The sequence below is a fragment of the Procambarus clarkii genome, chromosome 73, assembly GCF_040958095.1.
Source record: "Procambarus clarkii isolate CNS0578487 chromosome 73, FALCON_Pclarkii_2.0, whole genome shotgun sequence".
Taxonomy (NCBI): domain Eukaryota; kingdom Metazoa; phylum Arthropoda; class Malacostraca; order Decapoda; family Cambaridae; genus Procambarus; species Procambarus clarkii.
In genome coordinates this window covers 10,204,621-10,227,879 of record NC_091222.1, presented here as the reverse complement: position 1 = coordinate 10,227,879, position 23,259 = coordinate 10,204,621, and the positions used below count along the sequence as shown (strand labels likewise).

At 48.4% G+C, this 23,259-nt stretch overlaps 2 protein-coding genes across 2 annotated transcripts in view; one reads left to right on the top strand and one right to left on the bottom strand.

The window, feature by feature from the left end:
• LOC123774156 (uncharacterized) overlaps window positions 1–21,530 on the bottom strand; it is a 63,457-nt gene extending 41,927 nt beyond the window's left edge. Inside the window, exons 1-2 of the mRNA XM_069312767.1 lie at window positions 21,304–21,530; window positions 10,968–11,273 (exon numbers count right to left, since the gene is read on the bottom strand). Coding sequence (XP_069168868.1) covers window positions 10,968–11,273; window positions 21,304–21,530 — 533 coding nt within the window. The remainder of the gene's footprint in view (window positions 1–10,967; window positions 11,274–21,303) is intronic.
• Window positions 21,531–21,903: 373 nt separating this feature from the next.
• On the top strand, window positions 21,904–22,796 carry LOC123774157 (bile salt-activated lipase-like). The gene is made up of 2 exons (XM_069312766.1): window positions 21,904–21,918; window positions 22,002–22,796. The coding sequence occupies exons 1-2, from the start codon at window positions 21,904–21,906 to the stop codon at window positions 22,794–22,796; spliced, it is 810 nt and encodes a 269-aa protein (XP_069168867.1).
• The last annotated feature ends 463 nt before the right edge of the window (window positions 22,797–23,259 follow it).

Here is a 23,259-nt window from a genome sequence, read left to right as displayed (position 1 = left end):
AGTAAATGCCTGCCTGATATCAGATCTATTGAGTGTGTCCTTGCCACTGTTACCACAATTCAACAAAACCACTGACGTGTTACTGGACACCGGAAACACCAGTTGGTGACCTTGTGGTTAGTAGTAGAGCCCATGCCGGGGCAGGCACACAATAGTTAAGAGAACAAGTGTGTTCCCACTCCTTCTCGATCAGAGGCCGGTTGGGATTGACTGGGATACTCTCTTGGCGTACAGTGGCGCCGCGAGGATAGAGTGAAGACCCGCAGGGCTACGGTGAGTGACCTTGAGTATACTGTTACTCGCCCCTTTCCCCTCTCATTGGAGGTGAACCCCGACATTGGCGACCTTGCCAGGATAACGATCAAGATAAAGGTTGCAGTTGTGGTACTTGGCAGTGGTATTAGGTATCAGGTACAGGTTATCACTCATAGCACAAGATGGAGGATGATAAAGTAACGAGGTTCATTGACACTAGAGATGAGCAGGTGCTAAAGGAGTGCACCAAGGCACAGTTACAGTCAATAGCAGACCATTTTGGGATAAAGCTGAGATCTTCCAAAGTGGGAGAGAGAAGACTGGAGATCATGGCACAGCTCAGGGCACGAGACGAAGCTTTGGGGGAAAAACGGCCACAAACACCTGCCAGTATGGGAGAACACCTGAGCATCGGTGGAAGCACAGGGGATCCAGCGGCAGCAGGCGCAGAGTTAAGCTGGAGATAATGAAGCTGCAGCTGGAAGCACAACTGAAGCGGGAAGAACAGGAACGAGAGGCACAGCTGAGAAGAGAAGAGCGAGAAGCAGAAGCACAGCAGCGCAAAGAAGAGTGAGAGGCACAGCAGCACAAAGAAGAGCGAGAGGCTCAGCAGCGCAAAGAAGAGTGAGAGGCACAGCAGCGCAAAGAAGAGCGAGAAGCGGAGGCACAGCAGCACAAAGAAGAGCGAGAAGCGGAGGCACAGCAGCGCAAAGAAGAGCGAGATGCACAGCTGCACAGAGAAGAACAAGAGCGAGAAGCACAGCTGCGCAGAGAAGAACAAGAGCGAGAAGCACAGCTGAAGTGTGAGGAGCGAGAGGCTCAGCTGAAACAGGCACACGCTCGTGCTCCCGAGAGGAGCACGAGCGAGAAGCTAGGCTGAAACAGTAGGAGATAGAAGCTAACAAGGATGTGGAGCTGAAGCGAGCGGAGCTAGGGCTAGCTCCACCTGTTCCACCACAGCAGGAAGACCGCTGAGTGAGGGAGCGAGATCTGCCGGTCTTTGTACTAAATGAAGCTGAAGGTTTCTTCGACCACTTCGAGAAGATCGCTACTTTGAAGAAGTGGCCGAGGGCGGAGTGGGCGGAGCTGGTTCAGAGTAGGCTCACCGGTGAAGCTCGTGAAGCCTACAACATGCTCGACCTAGGAGAGTGCACCGACTACGATGCTGTAAAGAGAGCTGTGCTCCATTCTTTCAAGCTCACACCAGAATGTTACAGGAAGAGATTTAGGGAATGTACCCGTTCGCCAGGAAAATCTTATGCGGAGACGGCGAGGGACATGGAGAGGAAGTTCCTTAAGTGGTTGGACTCTGAAGGAGCGAGGTCGGCTGAAGAGGTCAAGAGGCTAATGGTCATGGAGAAGTTTATGTCCGTGCTCTCTCCTGAGATCAGGGTGAGAGTAAAGGAGGCGGACATTAAGGACCTGAGAGCCGCGGCCGACAGAGCTGACATGCTGGAAGAAGCTCTGCAACCACACCGAGAGGGACGGCACCGACCGCCCGTACACTCCGGATATAATAGAAGATATAGAAGGACGGACAGATGGAGGACAGGAGCGAGTTCTCCTGAGTCCCACCTCTCGAGTGGAGACAGGAGAGGCTCAAAGAGTGCTGTGGAGCCGGTAAAGAAGTCCCAAGCTGAGAGCTCAAGAGTTGTTGCCGAAACGGAGGAGTCGATGAATGGCGCGAGGAAGATCCACAGAAGAAGAAGGATCCGCTGCTACAACTCGGAATATTCGGACACGTCGCGCGGGAATGCAAACGCCCTAAACAGCAGGGGAACGTTGCTTTCGTGAGGGTAGAGGACCAGATCGCCGAGAGGGTGCAGGATGAACCCGTACTGAGTGGGGAGAAAAGAGTTCACCCATTCGTGTGTGAGGGAACCGTAAGGATGGGGGACGCAGACCCCATCCCGGTGAAGATATTAAGAGACACTGGGGCAGATTTTACCCTGGTGAGAGAAACCCTGTTTCCCGAGGGTTACGAGAGTACCAGTGTGGGGATGGCAAGTGTGACCACTGTGGGAGGCCCAGTGAGGATGCCTCTACACCAGGTGACTCTGAATTCTGAATATGGCTGCCAGACCCTTGTGGTGGGGGTCTGTGCATCAATGCCCAAGATGGAGGCACAAGTCATCCTCGGAAATGACGCATGTGGAGGATATGTCCTCCCGAATCTCGCGAAGGGCGAGGAGTGCATAGAGCACTATGAGGAGACAGGCGGAGTGTTAGACGCCTGTGGGGACGAGAAAGGAATCGCCACGGCGGCGTTCCCGGTTTGTGCTGTGATGCCGAGGCAGTGCGAAGGACACGGAGGGTGTGGATCTGATAGGGCTGACGAGGAGACGTCCGACAGTCTGGATATCGATCACCTTTTCGTGGGACCCGGAGAACGAGTGGAGGGCGACGGCAGCCCGGATGGTGAGTTACAGGTGACACTCGCCAGTTCTCTTGGAGTGGACCGCACTCGTCCTGGGGAGTTGCAGCAGATAGAGTTCCCCGAATTGATTCATGAGGCCAATGGAGGACGTGTTGGTCCTGAGAGGGCCACTCGTTGTTACATACAGGACGGCATGCTGATGAGAGTGTTCTGCACAGAGCAGGGAACTGAGTGTGATGAAGCAGTATGCCCTGCGTTGTTTGCCATGCGTAACGCAGTGGTAGGATCGTTAGGTTTCTCACCTTTCCAGCTGGTGTATGGACAAGAGGTGCGAAGTCCTCTGTCCATGCTGAAGGAACAATGAACAGCAGGAGTGACCGTGCGAACGGTCGACGGATACGTAAGGAGTGTCTCGCATTGGCGGCAGGAATACTGGTTGCAAATTAAACTCATCCGATGGGAAGACAACGTAGTAGCAGATGCCCTGTCCTGTATACACTAACCAGACATGACTCTTATTTTAAGGGGAGGGGTATGTGACGGTGTTCCCCCCCCTTATATTTCTCCCACGCCTGCAGTAAGAGTCATGTCCGCTTTACCTGAGCGTTCTCTACGTCGCAGGCATCAATTTGATATATGTGGGAGAATGTAGTATTCTCGAAGTGCCGAGAAATTTGTAAAAGAAGAGTATTTTGGCCTGTGGTATAGGCCCTTTAGGATGCCAATATGGCGCTGGCTCTTCTGTTTTGCCGCCAAAACAGTGTGACGTCAGTGACACCGGATTGGTCACCGACAGCGACGTGGCACAGGGAGCCAATGAAAACCTCCCGTGGAGAATATGACGTCACGAAGGAAGGGGGGTCCGGTCAGAGCGCCACGGCGGCGCCATCAGTCTAAGACAGCACGTCAAGGAGGTCGGACGTGCGCTGGGGGGTCCTGTCAGTTGGACAGTTTACCCCGTCTCCGGAGGATTTACGCATCACCCGTGGTCTGCCAACACCTGTGGGGTCTTCCTTCATTCATTTCTTGGACCAGAGAAGGAATTGGCAGAATATTGAGCAACAAGTGCTCCAGGAACAGGTGTTGTGCAAGAGTGGAATCTAGGCAGCGACGTATGCAACGGCTGATAGCTTCACAGTGATGACGTAGTGGCTGGGCCAATCCTCCGGAGGGAATCAGTTTGACACGACACGTCAAGGTGGGCGGATGTGTGAAGGTTGATCCTGTCAATCTGACAGTAATACGCCACCCCGTGTATCTTACGCGTCACCCATAGTCTGCAAGTACGCCAGAGGTCTTCCTTCATTCCATGTGTGGACCGAAGAGGGAATTGACGGAATATTGAGCATCAAGTGCTCCAGGATCGGGTGCTGTGCAGGTGGAGTCTAGGGAGTATCGTCTGGGACGTCTGATAGCTTCACAGTGACGACGTAGCGGCTGGGCCAATCCACTGGGAGGCAGTGAAGAAGACACTAATCGGGAATCCGAACAACTGCAGCTGAGACGTAGGCAGGCAGCCGTAGCTGGGAGGAGAAGTTGACAGCCGGGAGACCGACTCCAACCCTACAAGTCGTGGAGGAGGAGCACGGACCAGCAGTGGAAAGAAACGGAGACAACGCGTTTATGGTGGGACGTTGATTGAGTTCCTGGAGGATACGACAGAGTGTGTGGGGGGGGGGCGTTCCCTACACGAGGCAGGAGCCTGGACCAGGAGCTACAACTCAACTCTCACCGGAGGATAGGTGGAAGTAGGTGATTCTAGTTTCCCTCCCAATTCCCCTTTAGTCAGCTATATTATTTAGCCAGAGTATTTTGTATGTCGTGAGCAAGGCTCACCTATGTCACAGTAAGGCACCAGTGTGCAGAGTGGGACTACATAGAGAGTAAATAGAGGTATTTATTATTATTATTGGTGTGTGCAGGCACCCGGAGTAATTGATCAATTTACTGTGTTGATAATGTCTTTCATGAGACTTTAATATGATCATTTAGTGAGAGAATATATATATAAATATGCCAGTATTTGGAGTTAGGCTATGTGCCCAGTAACTATGTTATTACCATTATTGATGTCTATGATTCATCCATATATATATATATATATATATATATTTTTTTTTTTTTTTTTTAATATATGGAAGGGAGTACCACCTCTAGCTGGAAGAAGGGGGACCCATAGCCTCGGAGGAAACCACGCATAACGCATTAGAGGGAATGTTTAGATCCCCTCCAATACAGTTTCTGTGTGCTTTTCTCCTACCACCCCCTTCCTTTTTTATTTTTTGTGCTTTATTATGCATTTGATGGTTACAAGATATACATGGGTTGATACAAAAATAATAATGCAAAAAGGTGCTTAAAGGTTATGGATCTCTTGAATAACACAACAATGGGAAACATTGATGAATATCACAGACGGGTTCGATCATTGTTGCAAGTCAAACACTTCTTCGAATTCCTCTGAAGTTGGACTATATATATATATATATATATATATATATATATATATATATATATATATATATATATATATATATATATATATATATATATATATATATATATATATATATATATATATATATATATATATATATATATATATATATGTCTATGCTTGTGTATTGAATAATCATTCATGTGTGCAGTGATTAATTGTGTTATCGCCCATGAAAGGAATTACTGAGAACTCCAGTGATATATACTTGCATACGTTATCATTAAATGAAGGGCAGTGTGTTATACCATATTAGTGAATTATTGTGTCCACTAATATAGAAATGTTTGATTGAGCTCAAGATCAGTGCAGCGAAGTATTTACGTGCTATTGTCGCAAATTTTGTGTGTTCGAACTTTTAGTGATCTTTGAGAATTTAAAGAAACAGGCTCCTCACGCCACAGGCAAACAAATACACGAACATTCACGCGGTGGGAGTCGCCCAGCTGATTTTGACATTGACGTGAGAGGGAGCATTGCCAGATTGGCAAGTTCATGATTATATGTGGGAACGAGCGACTTCCGCCTGGAACAGCTGTTTGCTTATTGATATAATCTTGTGATGTCTTTGAATGAGTTTTAAGTAAAATACAAAGTATATTGGTGTTTATATCATCCCCTCCATATTTCTTGTGGCTATATAAAACCTGAAAGCAAATAGTGATAGAAGTAAATACCTGCCTGATATCAGATCTATTGAGTGTGTCCTTGCCACTGTTACCACAATTCAACAAAACCACTGACGTGTTACTGGACACTGGAAACACCAGTTGGCGACCTTGTGGTTAGTAGTAGAGCCCATGCCGGGGCGGGCACACAATAGTTAAGAGAACAAGTTGTGTTCCCACTCCTTCTCGATCAGAGGCCGGTTGGGATTGACTGGGATACTCTCCTGGCGTACAGTGGCGCGGTGAGGATAGAGTGAAGACCTGCAGGGCTACGGTGAGTGACCTTGAGTATACTGTTACTCGCCCCTTTCCCCTCTCATTGGAGGTGAACCCCGACATTGGCGACCTTGCCAGGATTAAGTACTTATACTGTCGCTTACCGATGAACTCCGACAATTGGTAGGAGGCCTCAAGGAGCAGAACGGAGGATCATGTGAACACAGTAATGTATGATGGGAATGCATTATTGCTTATTGGCATGTAAGACGCAGTGTAAGGTGAGAGATTAATTTCTTTTTTGTTGGGGATACGTATGTGCATGTTCCAGGTATTTCAACCCCAATCAGAGTTTGATATTCTTTTATGGATGAAGGTATATTATTGTGGAGTCATGTATTTCAGCCTCATTCAGTGAGGGTGTGGTAGGTCGTATGCCAAGGGTCATGCTGCAGCCTGATATAAATAGTTGGTGAAGTCAGGATATGATTAATGTGCTACCGGTTTGTAACAGCTTAGACTGTTGTATAGTAATTGTTGTGTACATTTTTAAGTAATAAATGTTTGTTAACAGATGGTCTTTGCTCTTGTCCTGGTGAGGTTCCCCTGAAAGTGAGAGAGAGAGAGAGAGAGAGAGAGGGTCACGGTTGCAGACAGGGTGACAGTAGACAATAATTCACTAAAAAAAGATTTACGAAATCATCTCAAACAAGGAGAGCGCTGGGAGTCATGGCAGTTCAAGTAGGGTGTGTACACAAGACAACGAGGACAGTTTTGGAGCCGCACCCCTAAATAAAGGTGACGCTGAATCCCTCTCCAAGATCAAGAAGCGTCCAGGGTGATCTCCGAGGTAAATTGCAAGCACTCCAGTGTCCATTGCTGGTCAACTGACGGTAGCGGGAGTGTAGTTGCCGAGGTCGGCTGTTTTTCTATCTGGGAATGATTGGAGTCTCTATTCACCTGTATGCAAGTAATAGTTTGGTGCAACAACCAGAGCTCCTCTTTATGGGAAAAATACCCAACCCTCCTGATACAACCACCTGATTTTCCATAGTGCAGGCCATGAAATCCATATTCGTATGCATCTACCTCACCTGCAAAAACCCCTATGAACAGTGTGGATGGGGGCAGCAAGACGAAGAGCGAGTGCAATATGGATCTGCTGCAGATCACGACGTGTGTCTGTCGCAGACATTGAGACTGCCAAAAGGAAGTCCTCTGTATGGGGAGCCTGCACAGCAGTGAGGCACGCAAAATCATTGGGGGTTGTTAGTGCCTCTGGCAAAGCTGTGGCTTCTTTGTCTACAATGAGGCTGTCTCATCTGGATTGTTACTTGGCTTTCAGCATGGTTGGTCTGAGTGCTGGGCCTGCCATGGTTCTCCACTTTGCATTGCATTTCCTGTAATGGGGGTCATATATCCCCGCTAAGTCACATAGGCTGTCGGTTAGAATTTCTTTGACCAGATCATCTGATGCTAAAGAGGAAGGACAGCAATTTGGGTGGCAATGCTGACACCCAGGCTGCCAATCCTGACTGAAAGAGCTGTTTGTTTCCACTGACAGCCATTGAGGGAAAGGCTGACAACCTATTCTAGCATGGTCTTCAGTAGAAAGTCATACTCTTCAAGCTTTGGGATGCTGTAAGATGGGGCGCACCTCAGAAGGTAGATTAGCCTCTGAAGAGATGACATCTAGTGAGGAGATAAAAAGCATCGTGAGCATCGATGACACCTATCCTGTCTTCCATCCTCCCAAGGTTTGTGATTTTCTTATCGAGGATCTCCTCAATGGAGTTAGACCTAAGAAGGAGGGGGGGGGGGGGGCTCCAAGAAGAGTCCTGTTCACAGACTTAATGACGTGGGCCCTGGGCAAGGCGGATCTTAGTCTAGCTATGATGTCTGGGTTTGAGAAGACTACTTCACACATGGAGGGGCTTCGGGAGATACCCAGGTATACCTCTTGCTCCTTTATTTTTCTAATGTCCTTCAAGAGGGGGGGGGGGGGGGTCTAAGGGGCTAACTATAGTGCCGTCGTCCAAAAACCAGATGTTGAACTCACTGGACAAGCTTTCTGTGGTTTATTTTAAGACAGAAAGCATATAAGCTTTCTATGCTGCTTACTATTTTCTTACCCTCAAGATTCAGAAGAGAAAACAAGCTACCAAAATTCAAGGTGAATTTTTTTTTTAGTAATTATTGAAGGGATTATTTTTCTACAACGTTTCGTTCGTCTCTGTCACGTCTTTAAGTATGAAATGAACATACAAGATTGACTGATGAAGATTAAGCCACCCAAGAGGTGGCACGGGTATGAATAGCCCGTAATATACAAAGTGCATATACAAGGTGAAGTTTATCCTAAATACACATGTGAAAGAGGTGAAGTTGTGTGGGTTAAGATGAAATAATCACACATAGTAAAGACACGAGGAAACAATGGGGATTGATGTCAGTCAAACATTGTGTAAGACGGTGGCCGGGGAGAACTTGGGCTGTTATTCAGTGCTTAAGGTGAGGTCTGAATTTGAACGTACGCAAGTTATCAACGTCGTTACTCTGTATATTTAGAGAGGTTGCGTGGTGACCGCCGGCCGGGTCGGACGTTCCTGAGGTCTCTCCGCACTGGCTAGTGTTTACGTTGGGTGATCGCTTGTTTGCCCTGCTGGTGGTGGTTTGCCACTGACGGGGTGACGTTTGCTTCGCCATGGGGACGTTTCGCCCTCCATTGCAGAGGACGCTGTCAGCTGGTCTGGCGTTTACGGTGCCGGTGGACCATCCATTGGTTGGTGTCGCCCTAGTAGACGTGCTGCATGTGCAGCTGTCTGACCTGGTGGGCATCCAGCTGCTTCAGGGCCACCGTGCTGTGGTCAAGTTCCGCCTCCAGGCTGCCTTTCAGGCGTTTCTCGAACGGTGTGAGGGGCGTGTTTACCCTCTCCCTGATTCAGCTGGCTCAGTTAAGGTAGTGAATCTTAGTGTCACCTTGACGTCTGTGACGGTGCATGGTGCCCCCTTCGAATTTCAGGACGACTTTTTAACCTCCTGTTTCGAACGGTTTGGGACAGTGTTGAGTGTTCGTTGGAACAAGGTCGTTGCCGGGCACTGTGTTGGTATGCTTGACGGCTCCCGCACCCTGACGATGTCGCTGAAGGGTAGTGTACCGTCGTCGATGTCCGTGTTGGGATACACGCTCCGCTGCCAGTACCGGGGTCAACCGCGCACCTGTTATCGGTGTGGTCACGAGGGTCATCTGGCTGCTGCGTGCGACGTGGGAGCGACTGGTCGTGTGCATGTTCTTCGTGCGGAGGATTTTCCGCCCCTGTTGCGTTCGGGCGGTGTTGGTGCTGTGCCTGAGGCGCCTGCCTGCCTGTCTGCTGCTCCGCCTGTTGAGGAGAGCTCTCCAGCCTGTGCGCCACGTCTAGTGCCAGCTGTGGCCCCTGGGGTTGTTCAGCCGGTGTGTGAGGGTGTCGGGCTGTCGCCTGAGCTGTGTGTAGTGAAAGGTGTCCCGGTGGAGGTTCATGTTCCGCCCCCGCCTGTGGATGTGTTACCGGCTCCCGGGGACGCGGGTTCTGCCGTTTTGGAGGGGGTGCTTCGTGGTGAGGTGCCTGCCGTGCCTGAGTGTGTTGCCTCCTGTAGTTCTGCTCTTCCCATTCCTTTGCAGAAGCGCGCGCGTCGGTGTTCTGAGGCTGTTTCCGTGGATGATGTAGACAGTGTGGGTGATGTGGCCTCTGTGGACTCTTCGGACGGTGCGGGTGTGGCCTGTGTGGATATGACGGTGGAGGCTGTGCCTGCGGCGGGGCCTGCTGGGCGTGGTGTGGTGCGGCCTGTCTCGAAGCGTTCGCGGCGGGCTCGGAGTGTCTCCCCCCTTCGTGGTGTGCCTTGGGAGGAGGTGGGGGAGTATGGTGCTCAGCTGGCGTCCCCCGCCGAGGATGATGGTGCTGTGAGGGGCTCCGACGTTGCTCCCTGTGCCCCCCTTCCTGTGTCACCTGCTGTTGGGTCCCCACAGTGGGGGGTTGTCCCTGATGGTCGGGACCTCGTTGTGAAGTTGCGGAAAGATGTGCGCCAGGGAGCCTCGGCTCCTGTGCCCTGTGGTGGGGTCGCTGCCGCGCCTGCAGTTCCCCCTCCTTCCTTGCCCCGGTCTGGGGGTTGCCTAGTCCCGTCTGCTGGGGTCGTGCCCTGTGAGGGTCCGGAGTTGGGCCCTTATCGGGATGCCCGGGTGCTTCCGATCCCGTGGTGCTCGTCAACCATCTGGGTGTCGTCAAAGAAGGAGTTTGTTTATAGGGTGCCGGATAGGATGTCTCAGCCGAGGGTCCAGCCTGATGGCAGGCTGCCCGCCGACCTGTGGGTGGTTTGGGAGGCGTACCGCTTGCGCTTTCCGTACCGTAAGTTTCCGGAGAAATATTAGTTCCCGTCTTGCGCGCACCGCTACGCCGTGCCTGGATCAGCTGTCACCGTGACCATGACGCCCCGCCCCCCGGTGCGGGGAGTCTCCCTCTGACGTTCGCCTCTGTTTTCGTCGCCACTCCTCTCTCTACGGCCCATCACGTCTACCGCTTTTGACTTTCTTCTCCTCTTTACCATCAACGCGTCTCCTTACATCTGTTCTGGTGCAGTCATCGGGAGGGTTACCCCTTCATGCAAACTGCACCTATTCTCAAGAAGAAGATATTTAGAGTCGGTCTTTTTCCTCTTATGAGTATAGCTTCCAGGATTTGCAGTCACCTTTGTTCAGAGGTGATGCCAGGAGTGTTGCATTATCTTCTTGCATATTCCTAGAGAGTGTTGTGTTATGTACACTTTGCATAGGCAAAGTGTACATACGTTTCTAGGGGCACCAGCTTGGAGATGGCAGGTCAGTCTTCTCGAAAGCTTTGTGGTGGTCATGCCAATATAAGTAGGTCGAAGATGACATCAACAAGTGTTATATCTTCAGTAATCACTGTAGAGTACCAGATACCTGAGTGCAAGATGAGTGTTGTTGTTGTTGGAGGTGAGGTCGAGAAGAAGACCCCGGCAGGTGGTTCTCGAGTCTCCCCACAGCCCCTGGAGAAGGTTGTCTAGTTCGAGGTGCTGTTGTGGTGTCTGGTGTTGACGTGGCTGGTTCTCAGTTGGCTGGCGTTGTGAGAGTTCCCCGGACGGTGGCTGGGGAGTAGTTTCACTCACGGGCTCGGCCGACAGGTCGTCCAATGGGGGTTGAAGGTGATGGGAGAACAGCGACTCAACGTCCACGACAACGCTAGACACCACCAATATTTCACTGTGCCTTAAGTAAAAGAGCATAAGTTATAGTTCAGTTCTTATTGGTAAGGTTGAGTGATTGTACATGTACATAACACGATGGGTTCTTATGGTCAAATTTCAGGGACCAAAGGACTATTATCAAGTTTAAGAATATATAAATTAGAAATGAAAAAGTTATATTAAACAAAATTACAAATTATTTAAGAACTATTTTTCATTTAAAATTTAAGTGTTTTGTATAATATTATTCATTAGGCTTAAATTAATTAAGTATTATGTTGTGCCTGTGTAATACACCATCAAGAGTACTCTCTCAGTGTATGTACTCTGAGTAACAGGCTCCAGCTCTCAGTGTATTGAGCTTGTAATAATATGGAGTAGTGTAAACATTGTAAAATGTTATTAATTAATAATGTTTTCCATCTGTATCTCATTGTGACTCAGGAGTGGTTGTGTGTTGCTGAGTGTAAGTCTGGAGTGGTTGTGTGCTGCTGAGTGTAAGTCAGGAGTGGTTGTGTGCTGCTGAGTGTAAGTCTGGAGTGGTTGTGTGCTGCTGAGTGTAAGTCAGGAGTGGTTGTGTGTGTTGCTGAGTGTAAGTCTGGAGTGGTTGTGTGTTGCTGAGTGTAAGTCAGGAGTGGTTGTGTGCTGCTGAGTGTAAGTCTGGAGTGGTTGTGTGTTGCTGAGTGTAAGTCAGGAGTGGTTGTGTGTGTTGCTGAGTGTAAGTCAGGAGTGGTTGTGTGTGACGATATCGACGCCATCTGTTGAGTGCACCTGACCCAAATTCTTTTATAATGGGAGGTGTGACGATGTCAACACCATCTGTTGAGCGCATCCGACCCCATCTTCTGTTCCCCGTTAAAAGGCTGTGATCTTATTGACCGCTGTGCAATTTCTGCCTTACAAATCACATTTTAGTCCGCAAAAGTGATGTGTTATCTTGGTCGTCAGGAATCAGTTCAGTCAGGACAGTCCTGAACTCAAGACGTGTTCCAGCGGGAACAAGTGGCCGAGTCGGTGTTGACAGTGAGTTGTAAGTAATACTTAATGAAGTACTGGTGATTGGACCGACGTACCCCGGGATTGCCAAGTTGAGTTACGAAATAGAAGGACTGTCCGTCTGTTATGGCTGGTAATAAGCCTGGGTGGAAGCCTCCCTTTGTGTTGCTGGAGATCTCTGCCAGTGTGTTGCTGGAGAGCCTGCCAGTGTGTTGCTGGAGACCTCTGCCAGTGTGTTGCTGGAAACCTCTGCCAGTGTGTTGCTGGAGACCTCTGCCAGTGTGTTGCTGGAGACCTCTGCCAGTGTGTTGCTGGAGACCTCTGCCAGTGTGTTGCTGGAGACCTCTTCCAGGGTGTTGCTGGAGATCTCTGCCAGTGTGTTGCTGGAGACCCCTGCCAGTGTGTTGCTGGAGACCCCTGCCAGTGTGTTGCTGGAGATCTCTGCCAGTGTGTTGCTGGAGATCTCTGCCAGTGTGTTGCTGGAGACCCCTGCCAGTGTGTTGCTGGAGATCTCTGCCAGTGTGTTGCTGGAGACCTCTGCCAGTGCGTTGCTGGAGACCTCTGCCAGTGTGTTGCTGGAGACCTCTGCCAGTGTGTTGCTGGAAACCTCTGCCAGTGTGTTGCTGGAGACCTCTGCCAGTGTGTTGCTGGAGACCTCTGCCAGGGTGTTGCTGGAGACCTCTGCCAGTGTGTTGCTGGAGATCTCTGCCAGTGTGTTGCTGGAGACCTCTGCCCGTGTGTTGCTGGAGACTTCTGCCAGTGTGTTGTTGGAGACCTCTGCCAGTGTGTTGCTGGAGACCTCTGCCAGTGTGTTGCTGGAGACCTCTTCCAGGGTGTTGCTGGAGACCTCTGCCCGTGTGTTGCTGGAGACCTCTGCCCGTGTGTTGCTGGAGACCTCTGCCAGTGTGTTGCTGGAGACCTCTGTCAGTGTGTTGTTGGAGACCCCTGCCAGCGTGTTGCTGGAGACCTCTGCCAGTGTGTTGCTGGAGACCTCTGCCAGTGTGTTGCTGGAGACCTCTGCCAGTGTGTTGCTGGAGACCTCTGTCAGTGTGTTGCTGGAGACCTCTGCCAGTGTTGCTGGAGACCTCTGCCAGTGTGTTGCTGGAGACTTCTGCCAGTGTGTTGTTGGAGACCTCTGCCAGTGTGTTGCTGGAGACCTCTGCCAGTGTGTTGCTGGAGACCTCTGACAGTGTGTTGCTGGAGACCTCTGCCAGTGTGTTGCTGGAGACCTCTGCCAGGGTGTTGCTGGAGACCTCTGCCAGGGTGTTGCTGGAGACCTCTGCCAGGGTGTTGCTGGAGACCTCTGCCAGGGTGTTGCTGGAGACCCCTGCCAGGGTGTTGCTGGAGACCTCTGCCAGGATGTTGCTGGAGACCCCTGCCAGTGTGTTGCTGGAGACCTCTGCCAGTGTGTTGCTGGAGACCTCTGCCAGGGTGTTGCTGGAGACCCCTGCCAGTGTGTTGCTGGAGACCCCTGCCAGCGTGTTGCTGGAGACCTCTGCCAGTGTGTTGCTGGAGACCTCTGCCAGCGTGTTGTTGGAGACCTCTGCCAGGGTGTTGCTGGAGACCCCTGCCAGTGTGTTGCTGGAGACCTCTGCCAGTGTGTTGCTGGAGACCTCTGCCAGTGTGTTGCTGGAGACCTCTGCCAGTGTGTTGTTGGAGACCTCAGCCAGTGTGTTGCTGGAGACCTCTACAGTGTGTAGCTGGAGACCTCTGCCAGTGTGTTGTTGGAGACCTCTGCCAGTGTGTTGTTGGAGACTTCTGCCAGTGTGTTGTTGGAGACCTCAGCCAGTGTGTTGCTGGAGACCTCTACAGTGTGTAGCTGGAGACCTCTGCCAGTGTGTTGTTGGAGACCTCTGCCAGTGTGTTGTTGGAGACCTCTACAGTGTGTAGCTGGAGACCTCTGCCAGTGTGTTGTTGGAGACCTCTGCCAGGGTGTTGCTGGAGACCTCTGCCAGTGTGTTGCTGGAGACATCTGCCAGGGTGTTGCTGGAGACCCCTGCCAGCGTGTTGCTAGAGAGTAAAGGAGGTGGGTTTTGGCACCGTGACGATACCATGTAGGACTGGCCCATGATTTACTGAGAAAGGTGAACTTCATTGGGGTGAGGTTCATTGAAGACAGAGTCAGGGAAGAAACCTTGAATGATGTACGATAGAAGAAAGAAGTGGACACGCCGGGAAAGAAGAATGCAGAAGTTTTATAGTGTCCTGTGCGAAAGTGACACCTTAGTGTTAGGTCATGAAAAAATGTATATATTTAGTTAAGAGGTACATTTGGTGATTAATCTGTTTGGTGTGGTGTACTTCCCGTTTCCTTTAGATTGATTACTACTGCCAGTTCTTAATAATTTATCTATGACTCTTGGTGGGTTAAAGCAGGCAGAGGCACGTAGTCTCCATATACACTTTGATAAGTAAAGAACCCGATTATTGGCCAAGTGAGGTCGTAACATAACTAGCATCTCCAGCGGGATCCGACTTCTTGTTAGGTAAGTTAGACCGAACCAGGCAAGTGATTGGTGAAACCTTCTTGTACAGCTCCCTTTTGTGTTTAATTGCTGTGTTTAGAGAGTGAGCAAAGGTGGAGAAAACTGCAATAGATACACTGGACGATGTTCAGGAGTTCTTAAACCAGGAGAACTGCCTCTCCAAATTGAAGTTCTTAGAGGAAACCGGAACTAGTGAAAAGTGAAAGAACGGGATTAACGTGTCGAGATCCCATCAAAAGTGTATTGGCATTTGAAACCAGATGACAAACCAGAAAGTGTAGTCCGTAGCAAAGTAGCGAGTGTCATGAATTCCACTGAAAAGGAAGACCAATGAAGTGATGGTGAGAGTGACCCAAGTGAACTAAATGTGAGCCTATTGACAGTGAGAATGCGAGAATTTGAAATACATCGTGAATTCGAATGGAAAAAGACAGAACTAGAGAGAAAAGAAGGGAGCGAGAAAGAGAAGATAGGAGAGAAAGGGAAGAGAAAGAGAGAGATGAAAGGAGTGAAAGAGAAGAGTAGGAAATTGAAATTAAACATAGAATCAGATTGAAACGATTGGAAAGAGAAGAGAGGCAGAAAGAGAGAACGAGAAGAAAGGGAGAGAGAGAGACAAGAAACGGAGAAAGAAAAATAAGAAAGGAGAAAAAGGGAAGAGAGAGAGAGATAGAGAGAGAGTGACAAAACAGGAAAGAAAGGGATGAGAGAGAAAGGCAACACGAATTAGAAGTGCTAAGATTAGGAGGTAGAAAAAAATCAGGTGGTTTCGACCCGCTGCAGATTTTAAAAATGGTGCTTAAATTCAATGAGAAAGAGGTGTCCAAGTTCTTTGCTGCCTTCGAGAAAGTAGCTGCCTGGTTTGACTGGTCGCGGGAAAATTGGGCTATTATGATTCAATCAGTGCTGACTGGGAAAGCATAAACAACGAACTCCACACTGTCAGTAAGTGACTCGAATGACTATGACGCTGTCAAGAAGGTGGTGATGATGGCTTACAAGTTAGTGCCTGAAGCACATAGACAGACGTTTCGTAACTTTAAGAAAACAGCAGAGGACACTTTTACAGAGTTTGCTTGCATTAAGGAGCAGTTGTTTTACGAATGGTGGGCGTCTAGGAAGGTTGAGAGTAAGGAGCATCTGGAACAACTTATTTTGTTGAAAAATTTCAAGAAGTATCTATCAGGTAATCTTAAAGCGTACTTGGAAGAAAAGCAAGTAGAGACTTTGGGTGCTGCAGCCACTATGGCTGAAGAATACAATTTATTCCAAAGCCCTCTACCAGATATGTTTCAAAGACCAACTAAAAATCTTTTACCAAGTATAAGCAGGAGGAGAGAACCATTCCGCATGAGGCCTTGATGACAACCTCATGTAGTCCAAGGCGAACAAGTCCAAGAAGAGACGTAGTGTGTTGGACATGCAGGGAAAAAAGGACACGTGTCTGCTTAAGTGTAAGCGCAGGACAGGTAACGACCTGCAAAGGGAAGTTATGCTGGTGAGTTGTGTAACACCGCCAGTGGAAACCCGTTCTCCTGTGGACAAATATGAGGGAGGGAGGGAATTATCAAGAGGAAAGCGCCAAGCAATTATGACTATATAGCACTTGGAAGGGATCAGGATAAGTAGAAACCAGGATTGTTTGCCCCATACACTTTGACAGGGTATGTATCGAGTGACAAGACTGGCAGGTCAGTAGTAATTTTCAGAGATATTGTGGAGCAGCCCCATCTCTGATTTTGAAGAACTCGTTACCCAAGGAAGTGCCTACTAGTGGGAAGTAAAGAGTCATTTTAGGTGAGTTTCCCTCGACTTTGTACATTGCCCCCTTAGTAGATGTTCATTTGGACTCGCAATATTTCAATGGCAGGTGTTCATTGACAGTAGTAGACGATCTTCCCATTGAAGGGATTGAGGTAATACTGGCCAATGGCTTAGCTTTGGACAGTAACCATTCTATAGTTGTTGCAGATCCTGTAGAAGATGTGGTAAAGCCAGTAACAGCAAGTCAAACCTGATCCCTGGTAAAGACTCAGATGAGAGTGGATGATTTGTTCAACCCTACACCTACCCCATAGGCTGCCAACAGTACTATATCTAACTCTTTAGACTTTACTCTTGAACGGAAGCATTGGACTAGGGCAACCTTAATTACGGAGCAGGAGAAGGACTTCCAGGTGCAAGCACTCACAGATACCATAGAGTCTAGTGCAAAGGCAGGTGACCAGTGCTTCTGGTAGGATAAGGTACTGTGTCGGAGGTATCGACAAAGAACACCCCGGACTCTAGAAGTAGGTATGCAGGTAGTCGTGCCCTCAGTGTTCAGGACCAAGCTGCTGGGAACAGCCCATGCCGGAGTATATTATGGACATTACAGGATTGCGAAAGTTATTCATTGCCTAGTCAGATATTTCTTCTGAGTCTTCTGTATTTACCTCCTCTTTGCCATAAGATCAATACCAAATGAGTCACTGGGGTCTATCTTCACTCGAGATGGTGTATGGTCTCACGGTGAGAGGACCAGTGGAGGTTATCAAGGACCAGTGGACGGACAAAGAGAGCAACATGGATGCACTGGACTGGTTATCTACACACAAAGGCAGGTTGTTTACTGCATGGGAACTAGTCAAAGAGAACCTATTACATTCTCAATTAACTGCCAAGAAGAAATACGACAGCAAAGCAACACCCAGGAAATTTCAGGTAGATGACCTAGTACTGGTATATTCTTCAGCGGTAACTGGAAGTTTGAGTACCACATTTATTGGTTCTTACCCTGTTCTCAAGAAAGTTAATGCTGCTAACTATATTCTTAGCACTCCAAAAAGAAGGAAGAAGCAGATGTTGGTACACGTGAACATGGTGAAGTTGTACCAAGGACGGGACATTCGCCCACTGAAGATACTGGTCACCTGCGACCAAGACCAGGAGGTGATGAAGGATGTTGGTAAGCAAGTAGCATCGACTTCAGAGATTCTGCTGAATCTACCTACCAAGTTAACTCACGTTCCTGAGGAGCAGCAGCGATCCTTCACGGAGTTTATAACGCAATATAAGTAAATTTTTCAGAGATGCTCCAGGTCTGATGACCGTCTTGAAGCACGACGTTTTCCTTGAGGAGGACATGAGACCAATAAAGTAACATCCCTACCGACCAAATCCCCGCAAGAAGGTTATCTTTTTAGGACATGTGATTGGTGAAGGATGGATCGCCCCGAAGAACAGCAACGTAGAAGCCATCGTTTAGTACCCGACCCCTTTAACACATAATGAGGTCCTGTGGGTCCTGGGAATGGCCGGATTCTATCGTAAGTTCGTCCCTAACTTCTCAACTATTGCAGTTCCTTTGACAAATCTCCTGAAGAATGGAACACAGTTCATGTGGACCAAGGACTGTCAATTAGCTTTTAAGAGCCTAAAAGTTCCATTCTCATGTCCCCTAATTTCGATGTCAGATTCATATTAACTATCGATGCTTCAGACTACGACATAGGGACAATATTGTCACAGAATGATGCTAAAGGGATAGAACACCCTGTGGCTTATTATTCCAAGAAATTAAGAGATTGTCAACGGAATTATTCAGTGATAGAAAAAGAAACATTGGCCCTGGTGAGCGCTGTGCAACAATTTGATGTCTATTTGATAAGTAAGAAGCATCCAATTTTTTCAGATCTGACCATAATCCTTCCATCATAAGAATCTCAGGTTAACTAAATGGAGTCAAGTTCAAATATGTTTATTGAGATAAGAAAGAAATACATCTCAAAGGGATAGAGTAGCTTAGGTTATTTCTACCCCCCTGAATGGAGTCTACAACCCCCAGCAGTATGCACTCTGTATTGAACACATTAGAAGAGTGGAGAATGTGTAAGCAGATGCCTTGTCACGCATCTACAATGCTAATTTGTTTTTGTTTTATAAGCTAAAACAAATTATTTTAGGAGGGGAAGTGTGGCGATATCGACATCATCTGTTGAGGGAAGTGTGGCAATGACAACGCCATCTGTTGAGCGTCACCTCCGATCCTCATATTCTGTTACCCGATGGAAGGTTGTGATCGTATTTGACCCCGGTGTAGTGTCTGTCTCACTAATCACATTTTTGTCCACAGAAATGATGTGGAGAGTATCCTGTTCAGCAGGAAGCTGTTTATCCATGACAGTCCTGAACTCAACACGTGTTCGTTCCCAGCGGGAACCAGTGGCCACGTCCGTATAGACAGTGATTTGTCTGGAGATACTTAGTGAAGTATTGTTGACTGGGCCGACGTACCCCGGGATAGGCAGATTGAGTTACGAGACGAAGTACTAGCCGTCTGTTAAGGCTTGTTGTAGGCCTACGTGGAGTTCTGCCGGTGTGCTGCTGGAGAGTAGAAGTGGTGTTTTGAACAGTGACGATACTGTGTAAGACTGGCCCAAGTTTTAGTGAGTAAGGTGAACTCGCCGACGTGAGGACCATCGAAGACAGACTCGGGGAGTGAAACTTGAGTAGTGATCAATAGAAGACAAAGTCGACTAGCCGGGAAAAGAAGATTCCGAGAGTTTTACAGTGCCCTCCTGCGAAAGTGACACTAGCAGTGTGATGTTATGTACGGATATGAATATATATTTAAGAAGTAGACTTGGTGAAGGCGATGAGTCACAATAACGTGGCTAAAGTATGTTGACCAGCCCACACACTAGAAAGTGAAGGGACGACGACGTTTCGGTCCATCCTGGACCTATCTTAAGTCGATTGTCGACACAATCAACTTGAGAATGGTCCAGGACGGACCAAAACGTCGTCGTCCCTTCACCTTCTAGTGTGTGGTCTGGTCAAAATACACTTGGTGAAGGTTCTGTTTGAATGGTTTACCCTCTTTTCCTTTCACAATTTTATTATTACAGTTAGTTATTATCAGTTCTGGATAACTGACCTTCTTTTTACCGGCCCACCATATATGGGCCGGGGTGGGATCATGTAGGAGGCACTAAAGCCCATATACAATGTAACAAGTAAAGAACCCGGTTACTGGCTAAGTTAGGCCGTAACACTGTGTTGCTGTGCTCCTGCGTTACTGTACTACTGTGTTATGCTGCTACTGTTACTGTGCTACTCTGCTACTGTTACTGTGCTACTCTGCTACTGTTACTGTACTACTGTGTTATGCTGCTACTGTTACTGTGCTACTCTGCTACTGTTACTGTACTACTGTGTTATGCTGTTACTGTTACTGTGCTACTCTGCTACTGTTACTGTGCTACTCTGCTACTATTACTGTACTACTGTGTTATGCTGTTACTGTTACTGTGCTACTCTGCTACTGTTACTGTGCTACTCTGCTACTGTTACTGTACTACTGTGTTATGCTGTTACTGTTACTGTGCTACTCTGCTACTGTTACTGTGCTACTCTGCTACTGTTACTGTACTACTGTGTTATGCTGTTACTGTTACTGTGCTACTCTGCTACTGTTACTGTACTACTGTGTTATGCTGTTACTGTTACTGTGCTACTCTGCTACTGTTACTGTGCTACTCTGCTACTGTTACTGTACTACTGTGTTATGCTGTTACTGTTACTGTGCTACTCTGCTACTGTTACTGTGCTACTCTGCTACTGTTACTGTGCTACTGTGTTATGCTGTTACTGTTACTGTGCTACTCTGCTACTGTTACTGTACTACTGTGTTATGCTGTTACTGTTACTGTGCTACTCTGCTACTGTTACTGTACTACTGTGTTATGCTGTTACTGTTACTGTGCTACTCTGCTACTGTTACTGTGCTACTCTGCTACTGTTACTGTGCTACTCTGCTACTGTTATTGTGCTACTCTGCTACTGTTACTGTACTACTGTGTTATGCTGTTACTGTTACTGTGCTACTCTGCTACTGTTACTGTGCTACTCTGCTATTGTTACTGTGCTACTCTGCTACTGTTATTGTGCTACTCTGCTACTGTTACTGTACTACTGTGTTATGCTGTTACTGTTACTGTGCTACTCTGCTACTGTTACTGTGCTACTCTGCTACTGTTACTGTGCTACTCTGCTACTGTTATTGTGCTACTGTTACTGTGCTACTGTGTTATGCTGCTATTGTTACTGTGCTACTGTGTTATGCTGTTACTGTGCTTCTGTTTTATGCTGCTACTGTTACTGTGTTACGCTGCTACTGTTATTGTGCTACTGTTACTGTGCTACTGTGTTGTGCTGCTATTGTTACTGTGCTACTGTGTTATGCTGTTACTGTGCTTCTGTTTTATGCTGCTACTGTTACTGTGTTACGCTGCTACTGTTACTGTGCTACTGTGTTACACTGCTACTGTTACTGTGCTACTGTGTTACTCTGCTACTGTTACTGTGCTACTCTGTACGTAATACTTTATGGAGCACTTAATGAATTTGCTGTTATATATCATGATGGAATTACAGATATTAATAATTTTAATAATGGGTTCTCAGCTTCATAAGGTGTTTTAGGATAAATGTTTACAATAACCAACATATATGACAGGACGCCTGATCCAAGCTCGTGTCTTATATACACGGGAATGTTTTGTTGTATTTTAAAGCAACAAAGGTTACCGGAGTATGATGGAGGTGACGTGTGAGTGTTGTGTAGTGGTGAGGACCACCAGGTGACAACCGCGCAGCACCTGGCCCACCACGTGGTCCACTACCTGGCCCACCATCTGGCCCACTGCCTGGCCCACCTCCTCCATGGGTCTGCCTGCGTCGTGGCCCGCGACAGACGCACCGTATAGCACCCCAACTGCAACCATCACTCTGATGCCATCACCAGAACACACCATACTGTACTGAAATTGGAATCCAAAACAATCTATGCAAATGTATTCCAAAAATTATGAGTGTGTGTGAGATATTAAATTGTGGTTAGAATTAAAGAATATAATACATCTAATTCTAGCTCCGAATAGTTTTTGGCGAAGCTTAATAATAAAACCCTTACTATAAAATATACAACAGGGCCTGAAATTGTTAAACATTTTCCATTCCTTCCATTCCTGGATATCCTAAAAGTATGGATGTTTTTCTCCGAAATTTATTGTTCAAAAAGCCTAATAAAAAAATGGCATATGTACTTCAATGGGCATTATGTACGGTAACTGTAACTTTTGTTTTAAGTATCGAATAGCTCTTTAAATTGTCAATCAAAGGTAGCGGATGAAGAGATTGAGAGTATTAACTGTATTAGTATCTATCTATTACCCAGCTAATTTACTGGAGGCTTGCAATAACAAAACATAACATTCATATTATAGCAGATCAGCAGCGAGATAATTCACTTTAAAAATGTGTTATACGTTCTTATCTGGGACACATACGACACTTATCTGGCTCCACGTGACGACAGTGACCCACCCAAATCTCCACGTGGCGACAGTGATCCACCCAGATCTCCACGTGGCGACAGTGATCCACCCAGATCTCCACGTGACGACAGTGACCCACCCAGATCTCCACGTGGCGACAGTGATCCACCCAGATCTCCACGTGACGACAGTGACCCACCCAGATCTCCACGTGGCGACAGTGATCCACCCAGATCTCCACGTGATGACAGTGACCCACCCAAATCTCCACGTGGCGACAGTGACCCACCCAAATCTCCACGTGGCGACAGTGATCCACCCAGATCTCCACGTGGCGACAGTGATCCACCCAGATCTCCACGTGACGACAGTGACCCACCCAAATCTCCACGTGGCGACAGTGACCCACCCAAATCTCCACGTGGCGACAGTGACCCACCCAGATCTCCACGTGGCGACAGTGACCCACCCAGATCTCCACGTGGCGACAGTGACCCGCCCAGATCTCCACGTGGCGACAGTGACCCACCCAGATCTCCACGTGGCGACAGTGATCCACCCAGATCTCCACGTGGCGACAGTGATCCACCCAGATCTCCACGTGACGACAGTGATCCACCCAGATCTCCACGTGGCGACAGTGATCCACCCAGATCTCCACGTGACGACAGTGATCCACCCAGATCTCCACGTGACGACAGTGATCCACCCAGATCTCCACGTGACGACAGTGACCCGCCCTGAGCTCCACGTGATGGCAGTGACCCACCCAGACCTCCACGTGACGACAGTGACCCACCCAGATCTCCACGTGGCGACAGTGATCCACCCAGATCTCCACGTGACGGCATTGACCCCCACACAGAGCTCCACGTGACGGAAGTGACCCCCACACAGAACTCCACGTGACGACATTGACCCCACACAGAGCTCCACGTGACGACATTGACCCCACACAGAGCTCCACGTGACGACATTGACCCCACACAGAGCTCCACGTGACGACATTGACCCCACACAGAGCTCCACGTGACGACAGTGACCCCACACAGAGCTCCACGTGACGACAGTGACCCCACACAGAGCTCCACGTGACGACAGTGACCCCCACACAGAGCTCCACGTGACGACATTGACCCCCACACAGAGCTCCACGTGACGACATTGACCCCCCACACAGAGCTCCACGTGACGACATTGACCCCCA